General features: G+C 40.5%; 1 protein-coding gene across 1 annotated transcript in view; it reads right to left on the bottom strand.

The window, feature by feature from the left end:
• sema6cb (semaphorin 6Cb) overlaps positions 1-15,557 on the bottom strand; it is a 191,920-nt gene that overhangs the window by 67,478 nt on the left and 108,885 nt on the right. Inside the window, exons 5-8 of the mRNA XM_083895548.1 lie at positions 12,433-12,547; positions 8,714-8,771; positions 1,595-1,651; positions 543-644 (exon numbers count right to left, since the gene is read on the bottom strand). Of these exons, the coding sequence (XP_083751674.1) occupies positions 543-644; positions 1,595-1,651; positions 8,714-8,771; positions 12,433-12,547 (332 nt within the window). The remainder of the gene's footprint in view (positions 1-542; positions 645-1,594; positions 1,652-8,713; positions 8,772-12,432; positions 12,548-15,557) is intronic.

Genomic DNA, 15,557 nt, shown 5'->3' with positions numbered 1-15,557 from the left:
ACTTTAAACTCAGCATTCTGACTTTATTCTCAGAATTCTGACTTTAAACTCAGTATTATGACTTTAAACTCAGAATTCTGACTTTATTCTCAGATTTCTGACTTTAAACTCAGTATTATGACTTTAAACTCAGCATTCTGACTTTATTTTCCAAATTCTGACTTTAAGAGTGAAAACAGAGGAAGCTGCAGGCGTCTTTCCGCCCATAGTGAATGTGTAAACCTGTTTTCGCTGATGCATAAAACACCTGCTGTGTGTGTCTGAGCCTACATGACCCGTGTTTATGTGAGCGTTTATGACATCTTATCACCTCCTCCCCCCCTCCCCCATAATGGCACCTTCACATAAAGCTAGCCTCGATGCGATCATGATAGGAATTTAGTTGTTTCCATTAGCGGCTGAAATAGCAGCGTACAACTCGCCGACATCAACCTGCAAGGGCAGCGGACGGGCGGTCATACGCGCCGTACGGTAGCTGTGATGGGGATCTCTTATCTGTAATTGAGGCCTGAAGGCAGCGCGAGGAGCTACAGTTGTCTTACCTTATAGTTACGACAGGTGGGGTTGAAGGCGTTGGTACCGCAGGCGAAAAGCGTCTCGTCGTTGCGCGGCACCAGCACTTTGATGTAGTTGTAACATTCGTCCTGTGAGGAGGAGGAGGAGGAAGAGGAGGAGGGGAGTTTGAGGTCCATATTCAGCAGGTAGGAAGTTCATTTCAAACACGGCTTTAAAGGCCGTTATCATAATTCCCAGGCAGTTTTTTCTGTTTCACTGTAGCTCTATGAAGGACGTGCTTCCGAAAATGTAACAATTGATTAACATGTTGTTAAAGGCAGACGATTAACCCTTAGAACACGGATTATTATGTTTAAACGTACAGTATATAGAGAGGGTATAAGAACGTGCAAAATACTGTCTTATGTCTCTTTTTTCAGCACAACAGAGACAATATGATGGAGAAAAAAACCTACACTTTCACCTGTGCCAAAAGTACTCAAAATGTTTAAAATCGGATTGAATTTGTGAAAAAACTTCTGACTAACTCAGAATTCTGACTTTAAAACTCAGATTTCTGACTTCAAAACTCAGATTTCTGACTTTAAACTCAGAATTCTGACTTTAATCTCAGAATTCTGACTTTAAAACTCAGATTTCTGAGATTAAAGTCAGAATTCTGACTTTAAAACTCAGATTTCTGACTTTATTCTTAGAATTCTGACTTTATTCTCAGAATTCTGACTTTATACTGTATTCTGACTTGAAACTCAGATTTCTGACTTTATTCTCAGATTTCTGACTTTAAACTCCGAATTCTGACTTTAAAACTCAGAAAAACTCTGAAATTGACAGTTTTAATGATTTCATCAGAAATCTTGTTTTAATCATGGAAAAAGCTTCAAACCAATTATCGATTATCAAAATAGTTGGCGATTATTTGATTAATTGTTTCAGCTCTAGCTAAATTTAAGCTTTGTACAACAAAAACAACAAAACAAAACTGAAGGTAATGGTGAAAGAAGAGGAAGAAGCAAGAATTTATACCAAAAAGGATAAAAAAACCAGACGGATGAAGTTGAAGGAAGATAATACTCACGCTGTTTTTCCCCCTCACAGTGCATTTCTCCACATTCTTCGTCTTCCAAGTCAGTTTCTGGAAGAAAAAAAAAGAAAAATATGAACAGACAGCCAACTGTCAGCTCAAAGACAAGCTGTTTCTCGCCATCGCAGTTTGTCCTGCATTTTTTTTTCCTCTCGTCCCAATCGTTCAAGTGCTGTTAAGAGACAGCTGTGATGGAAATCTCATTAACTTCAATAAACTGCCGCGGAGGAAAAACAAACAAACAAACAAACAAACAAATGGAGGGATGTTTGTTTGAGGTTGGTGTGTGTGTGTGTTGTGGCTTCACAGCGGTTAATATAAAAATCTGTGGAAAAACATGCGGGGGAATCAGAGGACTTTTTTTTTTCCACGTGTCACCTTCATTGTCCACACGAGGAGCTGTCACTTAGCCCTGATTAAAAGCCCCGCCCCCTGCACATGCACACTTCCTGTGAAAGTGAGCCGCATCGGGAAAAACATCCATCAACCTGTTAACAAGGTCGACCAGTTAAAGCTTTAATGTGTTCCCATGTACTGATGGATCATTTATTGAGCTGAATTTTCTCAGAGCTCGTCGATAACGCTGCACAGGGAATTGATGCGACACGCACACACATGCACGCACACACACACACACAGTTCATGAGCTTGGATGACATCAACACAGACTGGTGTTGCTGCTTTTCTGTCCAAACCTCACCAAGTCTGAGAGAATACTGACCAAACCCGACATTCGTCCTGGATTTTTGGACCAGAAAAGGCTGAAGTTTACTCTGACACTGTCACACAGGTGGTTGTCAGCCTTTATTTACAGTTACGGCAAACTACAAACTTCAAATTGTGTCTTTACCTCCATGTACTAGAGACAAGAGACTCACCACAAACAACCATCACTTCATTTTTTGTTAACTCTTGTTGAGTAAACCCCGAAAATCACTGATCAGATTCTACTTATTATCACTTACTTCTTTACACTAGGGCTGCAATTAATGATTGTTATCGTAATCGCAAAGAAACAAAGAAAATATTCACATTTACTCTAAAACGTTCAGAAATCTTGCTTTAATAGTGAAAAAAGGTTTGAACCGATTAATCGCTAATAAAAATAGTTAGCAATTGATTAATAATCGATTAATCGATTAACTGTTTCAGCTCTAGAGTAAACCCCATATCACTGATCATTTTCTACTTGTTTACACTAGGGCTTCAATTAACAATCGTTTTTCATAATCAATTAATCTGTAAATAATTTCCTCGATTAATTCAGTATGTGCTTGGTCCACAAAATCAAAAAAAAAAAAAATGTTAATCAGTGTTTACCAAACCTGGAAATTACGAAAATATTCAAGAAGTTTAAGGTTTAGTTTTTTTTGACGTAACTGGCAACCATAACTGGTTGCTCGGCAGCTGAGACTCTACTGACTGCAACGTTTGGTAGACTGCAGTAGGTGGCCGCACATGCCAAAACATGATTTCAAAACATAAACATGATTTGCAGTCTGCAAAATATTTTTTTAAATGCAAATATTTTGTCTGTACTGTTGTTGTTGGTGAGTTCAGTTTGTTATATGAATATTATTCCTGAGTCTCTGTGACATATTAGGAGGATTTTATGGCCAGTTGTTTCAGATTTATTGCATAATGCACCTTTAAGAAGCTGGAAAAATCAAAAAAAAAACTGGTTTTATTTATCGGAAAAAAAACACAAATAATCATCGCCGCCCTAAAAGAACTTAAAATGTCACATTTACAGGCGACTCGACCAGATCGCCGAGATTTTATAGAATGCTCAAAAAAAGTAAAGCAGGAAGAAATCGCATATAAACTTACACAATCACAATAACCTGATTATTGTTTTACATGACCTCAGAATGAGCCTTTTTTCCATATTATGTGTAGCTACATTTATAACAGCGGGTGTCAGCAGGGTCAGCGCTGGTATAAATGTGGCCAGTTTGGACCACCGTGGACAAACTAAAAATCTCTTTGACTGTTGACGCCGACTAAAAGCCACATTCTTTCTCCAACACACTCGCAAGGATAATCAGCAGCAACATGAAACCTCACTTTATAATGTAACGTATTAGATGTGTGAGGTGTGAAGGTCTTGTTTCCTCAAATGTGACAGCACATTTCCACTGCCTATTACACAATATAGGAAATTATAAACACCGCATCAGCACCTGACATGTAAAATTGTGGAATATGGGGCCGGTTATCTGTTCTAATGTGACCACGACATGCATCTTAAAGCAGGCTTTATCTTGACGACTTCCTGCTGATCCACAGAGCAGCTTCTCTGTGCACTGAGCCGGTGATTTGTAGCATATATAATGCACCATTAACGGAGACATATTATACCCTATTTCTTGAAGTTAACCCAGTTCCCTGGTGTCCTAATGAACATGTCTGTGACATGCTTTGGTCAAAATCTGAGAAGACAAACCTGGAGACGAGACAATGTGAACAACACGGCCAAATTCCAGGTTTTCTACGGGCCCGCGTTTGAAAGCTCGCAGACTTGCTCCGGCTCGACGACACCTGGTTTTCACATATTTCTGACGGAGCAGTAGTTTTCATTATAAATAATAATAGGTAATTATCCACAAACTTTCATGCACATGCACATTTCTAATTACCGCCCTGACACGGTCTCTGTGTTTGTGTCAACACCAAGATGCCGACGCCTTTCTGATGAGAATATGATGAAGTTATTTTATTTATGGGTGGGGGGGGGGCGAAATAAATCTTTTACATCTCATTTATTTTTCAGTGCGTCCTCCTTTGATTATCAGAACATTGAAAAAAAAAAAAACTAACGTTTGCCACTGAAAATGACTTCATTAATCATATGAGACTATGAGTATATACCTGTTTTTACATTATATGCATAAGCAGCATTGCTATACTGCAGTACTCACAGAGGGGGCAGTATAGAGCTAGCAAAGTCACTTTCATGGCATACGGCTGTAGAATTGTCAAAAATCATTCAGTGAGTGAGTGTTTCTGCCCCTTTTTCCCCCCAAGATAACTTTCTTTCGATATCTGGCAGTTATTGAACCGTCACTGAGAAGATGACGTCACAAACACGTGTAATGCGGCAAATCCTATCATCGAGTGTTAAATCAGCATCAAGTGTGTGTACGATCTAGCATTTGTGAACCTCCTTCAGTATCACCATGTTTTTATTTTAGTGCTGGGCACGTTAACAGTGATAACATTACCAGCATGACGCATGATGCTTTTCCATGACGACTGGCCAAAAAAAGACGTGTGTGACGTCATGTTTACGTGACTCCCGATGGTTAACATGAGTAACGCTAAACTTTAAAAACAACGGTGCCTGGACTGGTCCGCGGCACGGAAAACTGCGCTATTTAAGAGACTCAGCACCTTTTTTTCCAGTCAGTCATCATGGAAACGAGTCATGCGTTAACGCTAGCACCGTTCATGCCCGTCTACAGATAATGTTTTATGACATGAGACTATCGTATGTTATGTTTTGATGCATTATGGGAGCTGAGAGACACACTCAGATTAAAAGAAAATGTTGTGAATTCAAACTGGCAGCTGTTTTGACAAAGATGTGAAACAGTACAGTACAACTGTTTTTGGTGATAAACATAAATGAGTTTTTACTACACACGAGGGAACACGTCAGTCGGTGGGAAATAAAGCTGAACAGTGTGGTTTCAGAAGTAAAACAAAAAAATCCCATTTTTGTACTGATTACCAGCCATAATATTCTAACCATTTCGAGATCAACACTCGCAGTAAAAGCTGCGAGATTGTGAAAGTGAAAGTTTTATTTTCTCCTGTAAAAGCTACAGGTCTGTGTGATATCAACTGTGTTTTATTACGGTGGCGATGTGAAAAATACACAGTCCTTTAGGTGAAATGGTGGCATCGTCTCTCAATGGCAGAGCTCGCTGTTAACGCTGTTTTAACGACTATGGAAGTGACGTCGTTCGTGATTTGATCATCACAGTGTTTTCATCAAAGCATCAAGCTAATTACTGATCCAAAACTGGGAATTTTATTTTAGTTTGAATGTTTTATTTAACATATATTACATGTTTGATGTATTTAATGTCAAGTTGACACATTACTTTTAATTTAAAATGTATATTTCAGCGATAAAAACGCACATGAGAGAGACAGACCAATAAATAAAGTCAAGCAATTTCATGCACCATTTGTTATTTCTAAACAGCTATATTTTATTAGACAGACAGAAAAACACTGGCCAAAAGCTAAAACGGTATCATATTATCGGCCTTTGGTTGCTCTGATTTCTACAGATCAACCAAAGAAAAATCCATATTGGTCAACTTCTATTAGTTGCTGGAAATACAACTAGGGCTGCAAGGATTAAGTTAATCATCAACTATTTTGAAGAGTGTTTTTTTCAATAGTTTACAAGATTCTCTGATTTTTCCAGCAATATTGTCTGGTTTCTTTACTTCACTTAAAACATAAATAATTAAAACTGAATCATTTTGGTTTGAGAACATCATCATTCTCAGGTTTGGTAAATGATGATCATCATTTTATGGACCAAACAAGTACTGGACTATTTGAGAAAATAGTCAACAGATTAATCAATTATGAAAATAACTGTTGGTTGGAGCCAAGGGTCTATGGATACATAAAATTTAGGGTCAATGATACGTCAAATTTAGGATCTATGGATTTTGTCAAATTTAGGGTCTATGGATTTCGTCAAATGTAGGGTCTATGGATACACCAAATTTAGGGTCTATGGACGGTATCAATGTTCTTATTTCTCCCATATGTGATCCAGTCATTTATATCAGACTGACTGAGTACTGTATCGACTCTTTCCTGCTGTACACACACACACACACACACACACACACACACACACACACACACACACACACACACACACACACACACACACACACACACACACACACACACACACACACACACACACACACACACACACACACACACACACACACACACACACACACACACAATGTCTTGAGGTATGCATAGTTCATTCAAACACAGTCTTTCCCAATATGTTGTTTTTCTCTGAATCAAATGCTTTACAGCCGCCATTCAACTCTTGGCTCGTCGACCTGGTTTGAGGCTTAAAACTCTATTCGATGAGAATGTTCCAAAACGCCAGTGGGGGAATCGAATCGGAAATTCTCTGGAACCAGAGCTGTTTTCAAAGTCTGTCGTTGATGTCTATACTTGTTGTTACACTCTGATTTTTATTACCTCTTCTTTTACGAGGAGATGCCCTTGGCGTTACACGGTGCTGCACGTCTGACTTGGTGCCACGTTTTCTTTTTTTGTAAATCGCAAGATCTATCCGCAAGATATTACAGTCCTTATCAGTGGCGCCTCTGTCGGAATCACAACTCATCCGTCTTTCCCTGAGCAGCGTGTGACAGACTCTTTCAGCAGAGTTGAGAGGCTGCACTTTTCTCCTGCAAGCCCGTTTGCACGGAACACCTCCAGTGCCACTTTGTGAGGATCTGACACGATTCAGTGGGAGTCAGCATTATGGTAATAGGCCCTGCCTTGTCCATGCTCGATTTGGTTTACTAATAATTACTTATGGCCACCCAGGCAGTGGGGAGATCAGTGAGGGGGAGAATGTGAATGAGCATCCTGGTGTGAAAAATGGAAGAGCTGGTTTTAAAAAAAAATGAGCCTGAGTGAAGAAATGGATCTGTGATGAAGAGAATGCAGCGTTTTCTGGCTGTGTGAGTCACTCGCAGACTAACGATCGAGCTCAGGGCGGATAAGGGGAAGAAGAGGAGAGTGAAAATGTAATGTCGGAGAAAGAGCCAGAATCTTCAATAATTTTCCACTTAGTCTCTCCTGTCGCATGGAAGGCGGTACCATTTTCTTTCCTTTTTTTTTTGAACGGTCAAACAAACACATCGCATACGAACTTAAAAATTCCACTGCAGAACTCGGATGTCAGCAACAACAACAACAAAAAAATCGACGTTTGATTCCCCCGACATGGAACGGCCGCCTGATCAGAATGAGAACTCATGTTTGGCACTAATCTACATACAAGTAAACAAAAGCCCAGGCCTTGGAGGGCTTTTATTTAAGTGCAATCATGTTTGACAAATGAGATTCAGATAGGAATGAGCGTGGCACTTGAACAGCCACGAGAGCGCCGCGCCACTTGTATTGGATATATGTCTGAAGAGAGATTGCTTGAGTACTTGAATGGAAAAGCGGGTAAAGTGTCGAAAGGAAAACAATCATGTACAAAAATAAGTTGTTGTTTTTGGAAAATTATTCTAGTTGATCAAAACTCATGGACAGAATTTCATTACGAAATCTCAAGGGCATCAGATCCAGGTAAACATCCATCACCATCTAATTTAGGGTCTATGGATTTTGTCAAATTGAGGGTCTATGGATTTTGTCAAATTTAGGGTCGATTGATATGTCAAAGTTAGGGTCTATGGATGGTATCAATTTACTTATTTCTATCAACGCTTTTTTTTTTAGTCAACAAACATCAACGCAACTATTTTATATTTCAGCTATGCCAAATAGGAGGGCGGGGGAGTCATCACACAACTCTATTCAAGCATCCTACATTGTTTTAAGAATTTAGAAGCATGGGCTTAAATATTGTGCCAGTGACTCCAGAGGCTACTGATGTTCCTACTCTTTGTTTTTAAAGATGTTATTATAAGTTTCTCCTCTGCAGAATAACATCTCATCATATTAATTCTGGTAAAATATCAAGTGAGTCTTTGCGATTCATAAACCGATCATCGGCATCGACTCTTGGAGGACAAAGACTTTATAAAACACCTTAAAATGCCATGTTCTGAAAACGTGAATTAGCAAACACAATGTACCATTAGAACACTGGAAATGGGCCTCTATACACCTATGTACATATTCCATTAAAAACCAGACGTTTGCAGCTAGAATAGTCATTTACCACATTAACAATGTATAGAGTGTATTTCTGATTCATGTAATGTTATAATCATTCTAAAAAAATAAGGAGATTTCTTAATGACCCCAACCTTTTGAATGGCAGTGTATGTTTGGACTCAGAGAAGCAAACACAAAGTGAAGAGTGGCTCCTACCTGTTGTGGGATTATCTGCTCAGATGACACAGCGAGATTGACGGCAAACACGTGGTCCCTGTAAGAGATGGAGTTAAGACACAGTGAGAAGACGCCAAAAACATCAACCTTTGACTGCTTTCTCGCCAAAAGTGTGCTTTGCTCAGCGGGACAGCAGCAGGTGGCAGACGGAACTGTCGCCAGTTTTTATTGCTTTTCTGTGTCAGAAAAAGGTTTCCAGCACCTTAACTTTGCCATCTATCAGAAAAAAGTCCAGACGGAGCATTCGAAACAGCGAGGAATACACTGTGTTGAACGCAGCTGTGGGAAGTAACAAGTCCATTTAGATACATTAAGAGTCTCCGTACCTTTCTGGACGGGGGCTGCTGGCACCGAGAGCGCCGCAGTTTGAGAGGCAGCCAAGAACCCAGGAAGAATTTATTCAGCACAATGAAAATAAGCAAGAGGAGGCGCAACCTCATACTTTTCTGGATAATTAACCTAGCGACATGTCGACCGAGAGGCGCGCAACACACAATTAGACCGAGGCGCACGAGAAACACTTCAGATGTGAAGGCAAAATTGAAAGTAGTTGTGGTGTGGACGTGCCTACGAAATTGTAAAAAAAAAACAGAATCTGAGCAGTGAAGAGGCCCGAGACGGAAGGATTTTCCACTTTGATATCCTTCACTCATACACAGATTTAGTAATTAGATACAGATAAATGCCTTTTGCCTTTTAATTAATTGAACTTAGTATTTGCAACACACATTCTTGGAATGAATGAAAGGACCATGAGTTATTAAGGTGGATTATTTGCTGATATTTATTCTGATACTATTCAGGGCCTACGATCAATAAAATAACAGAATATTATTGCCTGTTTTACAAAGCTATGCTTTACAGTTATAACACTGTTTTTTACAATTTTACATGGGTTTATTCAACTTAATCTGTATTGTTCCATGATATTGTTGCTCATTGAGTGCACGCAGAGTGAACATCAATGAATCCACACGTCTACGTCGATGTTGAACAACTTATTGATTGTTGAACAAAAATGTCATGAGTATTAATAAGAAATATGACAATATCAATAAAATTAATGGCAAAAAAGACTAAAATGTTATTTAAAGTAAAAACCTTTTGTTTCCATTAGATAGTCAAAACATTAAAATCTCACTATGGAAATATTGCTTTTGGGTCTGATATTCAACTTAATCACGATCAGAGTCGATTGACCAAAAATATTTTTGAAAGATAACACACCCCCCACCCCTCCCACACCTCAACCACCACCTCAAGGACCCTCACCACCACCTCCCCCACCTCTGCTGCCCTCCTCTCCTCCCTTCACGACCACAGTGGATCAGGTGAGAGCACAGCTGAGAAAGACAAAAGCCAGGAAAGCTACGGGTCCTGATGGCATCAGCCCCAGACTCCTCAGGGACTGTGCAGACCAGCTCTGCCAGGTGGTTTGTTATATCTTCAACCTGAGTCTGAGCTTGGAGAGAGTACCCACCCTGTGGAAGACTTCTTGTGTGGTCCCTGTCCCCAAGACATCATGCCCCAAGGAACCCAACCACTTCAGACCCGTGGCCCTAACATCACATCTCATGAAGACACTGGAGAGGATAATCCTCAAACACCTCCGCCCCCTGGTGAGCCCAAACATGGACCCTCTGCAGTTCGCGTACCAGCCTGGCATCGGGGTGGATGATGCCATCATCTACCTGCTGCAGAGGTCCCTGTCTCATCTGGAGGGCACTGGAAACAGCGTGAGGATTACCTTTTTTGACTTCTCCAGTGCCTTTAACACCATACAACCATCGCTGCTTAGGGTGAAGCTGGAGAGAGCAGGTGTCAGCGACCGGCTGGCTGCATGGACCACCAACTACCTCACAGACAGACCCCAGTTTGTGAGGCTGCAGGACTGTGTGTCAGACACGTTAGTCTGCAGCACGGGAGCCCCCCAAGGCACTGTGCTCTCACCCTTCCTCTTCACCCTATATACATCGGACTTCAGGTATTCCACAGACAGCTGCCATCTCCAAAAGTTCTCTGATGACACTGCCATTGTGGGGTGTGTGTCAGGAGATGGCGACCAGGAATACAGGAGGACTATCATGGACTTTGTCAGCTGGTGTGAGAAGAATCACCTTCTTGTCAACGCCAGCAAGACGAGAGAAATGGTGGTAACCTTCAGTAAAAAGAAGCAAATCACTGCACCGGTGAACATCCAGGGACTGGACATCGAGAGGGTGACAACATACAAGTACCTGGGTGTTCACCTAAATAATAAACTGGACTGGACTGACAACACTGACTCGCTCTACAAGAAGGGTCAGAGTCGCCTTTATCTTTTGCGGAGACTGCACTCTTTTGGGGTGAGCAGGACACTGCTGAGGACTTTCTACGACACTGTGGTTGCGTCAGTGGTCCTGTTTGCTGTGGTGTGCTGGGGAGGGGGCTGTTCTGTGCGGGACAAAAACAGACTAGATCGGATAATTAAAAAAGCCGGCTCGGTCTGTGGCTGTCCCCTGGACTCCATCGAGGTCATCCAAGAGAGGAGGGTACTGGCCAAACTATCGGCCATCATGGACAACACCTCTCACCCACTGCACGAGACTGTTGGGGCCTTGAGAAGCTCCTTCAGTCAGAGACTGATGCACCCTAAGTGCAGGACGGAGCGGCTCCGCAGGTCGTTCATCCCTACTGCTGTCCGTCTGTACAACAGTGTGCAAACCAAATAACTATGTTTGTGTCACTGCTGTATTAGTCTGTTATTGTTTACAGTTTTTGTTCCTCGTTTTTAGCTGGTCTGTTATGTTATTGTTTACAGTTTTTTGTTTTTCGTTTTTAACTGGTCTGTTAAGCTATTGTTTACAGTTTTGTTGTTTTTGTTTTGAACTGGTCTGTTAAGTTATTGTTACAGTTTTTTTTTTTTTTTTTGTTGTTTAACTGGTCTGTTATGTTTATTTTTTACAGTTCAGTTTCTTGTTTTAACTGGTCTGTTAAGTTATTGTTTACAGTTTTTGTTTTTTTACTGGTCTGTTAAGTTATTGTTTACAGTTTTTGTTCCTTGTCTTTAGCTGGTCTGTTTAGTTATTGTTTACAGTTGTTGTCCTGTTTGTCTTGTCTGCCTAGATTTGTCTTATTTTTACCTGAACCAAATACGCACCTTATTTACATTCACTCTTATCTTATTTCTTTCTTTGTACAGTTTTTATAACATTGTGTAATTGTTAATCTGTATACGGAGCTGCTGAAACCCTGTTCTCTCCCCACTGTGGGATAAATAAAGCTATCTTATCTTATCTTATCTTAACATTGTGCACTTTTGATGCAGGACTAAGGAAAAAAAAAACTTAAAAGCAGAAAACTAAATGAATAGCATCTGTGGATTTGCACAGACGCCTTGATTTGCATTTGAATCGGGTTTTAATTCTCAAAACATAATTGCAAGGTCAGTCGACTTCGCCACACTTTCATACAAACTCTCTCTCTGTCAAAATACACCTTTAGTGTTTTTCTCTGTGCTTTTACCTTTTTTTAGACACTTGTTGCTCTAATGTTGTGCAGTTTTCTTGAGCCTTTTTTGTTGTGATTCATGACAAACAAAAATTACCTTTTGATTTAATTTTTCACCCACAAGTTGTATTTTCCTTATCCTTTTGGTATAAAATAATAAAATCATACATTTGACAGAAGAATGGATGATTTGTCCTGCTAGGACTGACCTGGCAGCGATGTAGAGCATGTGGTTGATCCTCAGCATCCTCTGGAAGTCCAGGCCCAGGCGGACAGTGTCATTGTCCGACATGAGTCCCTGGAAGCTCGGGTAGAGGTAGGAGGCTGTGTGAGGAAATGACAAAAAAAAATATTTGTTAATCACAAACATATACTATGTTTTTTTGAATAAAGACTTTAAATTATTTCCCCATTAGGTTTGCAGGTCTTCTTACTATAAGCTAGACCCTTTGGTTTTAAGCCCCTTTCCACTTTGGTCCCAGCTCGCCTCGGCACGGTTTAGCTTGCTAGTATAGCTTGCTTGATAGTACCTACTCAATGTGGGCAGAGTCATCACTGCACGGCTGGATGCACAGTTGTTTTCAGTGTAACTGAATCATTAGAATCAGTAATCATTAAAAACATTTGTTCAGTACTTCCTCCATGACCGGATATTGAGATTTCCCTGGTATTTGTTAGAGATTAAGCCACATTTTGAGGATTGTTAAGTCTTTTTAACTGATCTAAAGTTAGGCACTGTTCGGCTTGATTCGGCAGTCTGGCGACGTCACGCATAGTATCGCCTAAGCTTGTTCGGAACCTTAGCCGGGGCAGGTACTAAAAAGGTATTGTACTAGGTAGTACAATCGCTAGTAGAAACGAAAAAATAACCATACGATGGTGAGGCGAGGCGGTGGAAACGTACCGTTAGATGTGGAAATACAGGAGGGTCCAAACAAAAAATGTCCCCACAAAGATTTAACTACACACACACACAGTATATGCTAATGTGGACTTGTGGAGATGGGTGAAAAGGGTAAAAAATATTTAAATAAATACATCCAAAAGTTGCAAATTGTGCAGTGGTGTCATATAAGTCAGTGTGATTTAAATACAGAGCTCCTGCTGAGCATTTCCTATTACAGAGCCATCTGGGGACTGAGCCAAGTGAGGACAAGGATGTGATTTCAATGTGTTCACTCGTCAAAAGTCGGAGTTTGAGTTTTGAGCTGAAACGATACATCGATAATTGATCGATTACTAAATTAATTGTCAACTATTTTGATAATCGATAATCGGTTTGAAGCTTTTTTCATGATTAAAACAAGATTTAGCTTCTTAAATGTGAATGTCTTCTTCGTTTCTTTGCTCCACATAACAAAGAGATCATTCAAACTGAATCATTTTGGTTTGTGGACAAAACAAGATCTTGGAGAACATCACCATTTCCAGGATTTCCAGGATCCAGAACATTCGTTAGTGATATTTATGGAACAGACGATTAATCTAGGAAATAATTGTTAGTTGCAGCTCTACTAATAATTAAAACAAGCGCTCTGATTCAGCATCTTAAATCAAAAGTGAATATTTTTTGATGTCTTTGCTCCATGTGACAGATAATTTATGAGAGTGGGAATAAGTTTTGGTTTGTGGACATTTTATGGACCAATCATCAACAACAAAATAATCAACAATATAAACTAGATGGTGCTGTGTGCTTGAAATAACCGAGTGACAATTGGTCATTTAATGGACATGGCCTCCACATTGTAAAAAGGGCAGCGGAGCTCAATACTGACAGCCCACTGACACCGGGCTGTCCTCCACATCACACACACTTCCCCTGCCCTTTCCTTTTTCCTTTAAAAAAGATTCAGCTCAAGGCCACAGAGCTCTCGATCTGTAAAGCAGTGTATTAAGTGCCCTCCAGCCTCCCATCTGACCTGGGCTGCTGCTGAATTAGCAATCCCCGCTAGAAATACACCACAAGCTGAAATTAGTCTCTCTACAGGGAGCCATATGTTCCCCCTAACCGCTCGTCTCGAATCGACTGTTTAAAGATTTAAACGCCTAATGTCTGGCTGAGAGCTGGACCTTGGCTCTGCTGTCTGCTGGTGAAGAGACTCCCAGTGGCTCGGGTGGCCCACACCGCGCTCCCCGCGCTGATCTCCCCCCGGTGAGCGAGGTTTTCTAATTACTCCTCAGCACTTCCCCACCCTCTAAAGTTTGGAGGGCAGCACAGGCAGCCAGGTCAATGCTCAGGGCTGAATCCAGGGGCGGGAGGTGATGTCCACGGTTAGATCTCTGCCTCTGGAAGAACATGAACTACTTAAATCAAACTGTGGTCCTAACATCCTTATTCACATCAGTGTCAGAATCACAGAGAATTTTTCGCTCATTCACACTAGTGAGCTGCGTAACTCGACTCAGTTGGCCAAGCATTTTTCACGACACACTGCACATACGGCAGCAACAGTTCAATTCAATTCAATTCAATTGTATTTGTATAGCGCCAAATCACAACACCCATCATCTCAAGGCTCTGTACATAGACAACATCATGCAGAGCGCAAGGCATCAGTGGAGAGAAAAAAAGAAGAAGAACTCTCTGACAGAACCAAAGATGTCGGTTGGGGTGAAAGGAAAAATGGGAGACAGAGGAGAGAGTTAAGCCTGTAGTCATCGCCAGAGAAATAAACAACCCACAAAATGATGGATTCATACACGGCAAAACATTTGAAAAAACCACTCTGTTGTGGAAGAGGCTAAATCTGACCTTTTATGGACCAAACAACTATTTAAAGGAACATTGACGAACGCTTTGTTGCAAAGCATTGTTCGTGCTAATCTTCCACAACTAATTATTTAGCAGCAGCACTTCTGTGCTGTGTTTTCAATCCTTCGACAATGACGGATTTATTGTTGAAGTAATTTCAAAGGAACCGATGCCAAATATATAACGGTTCCAGCTCCTTAATACTGAAGATTTGCGGTCATCCAATTTCCAAAGTGTCACTACTTTTGCCTTTACGACTGACGGTTAGACGTTTCTTGACATCACCAGTTTTATTGCCCTAATGATTAATCAATTTATCAAAAACAAAACAAAAAAAACTTTCTGAGTCATACGGCAATGCGGTATGATCATCTGCAAATATGCAGACAGGGAACCGTAAATATATACTTCACTTACATGAACTGCAATCAGCAATATTTGGATATTATAGTGTTATTAAAATGATGGGATTACGTGCAAAATCAACACCAAGACAGCGATATATTCATGTATTTTGCTTCACTTCCTCAACTTGAATTATTATAAATGGTGCAAACAATTTGTGCGTCACGATAGCGA

Source organism: Microchirus variegatus, assembly GCF_963457635.1.
Source record: "Microchirus variegatus genome assembly, chromosome: 1".
Taxonomy (NCBI): domain Eukaryota; kingdom Metazoa; phylum Chordata; class Actinopteri; order Pleuronectiformes; family Soleidae; genus Microchirus; species Microchirus variegatus.
This window is presented reverse-complemented; position numbering and strand designations above follow the sequence as displayed.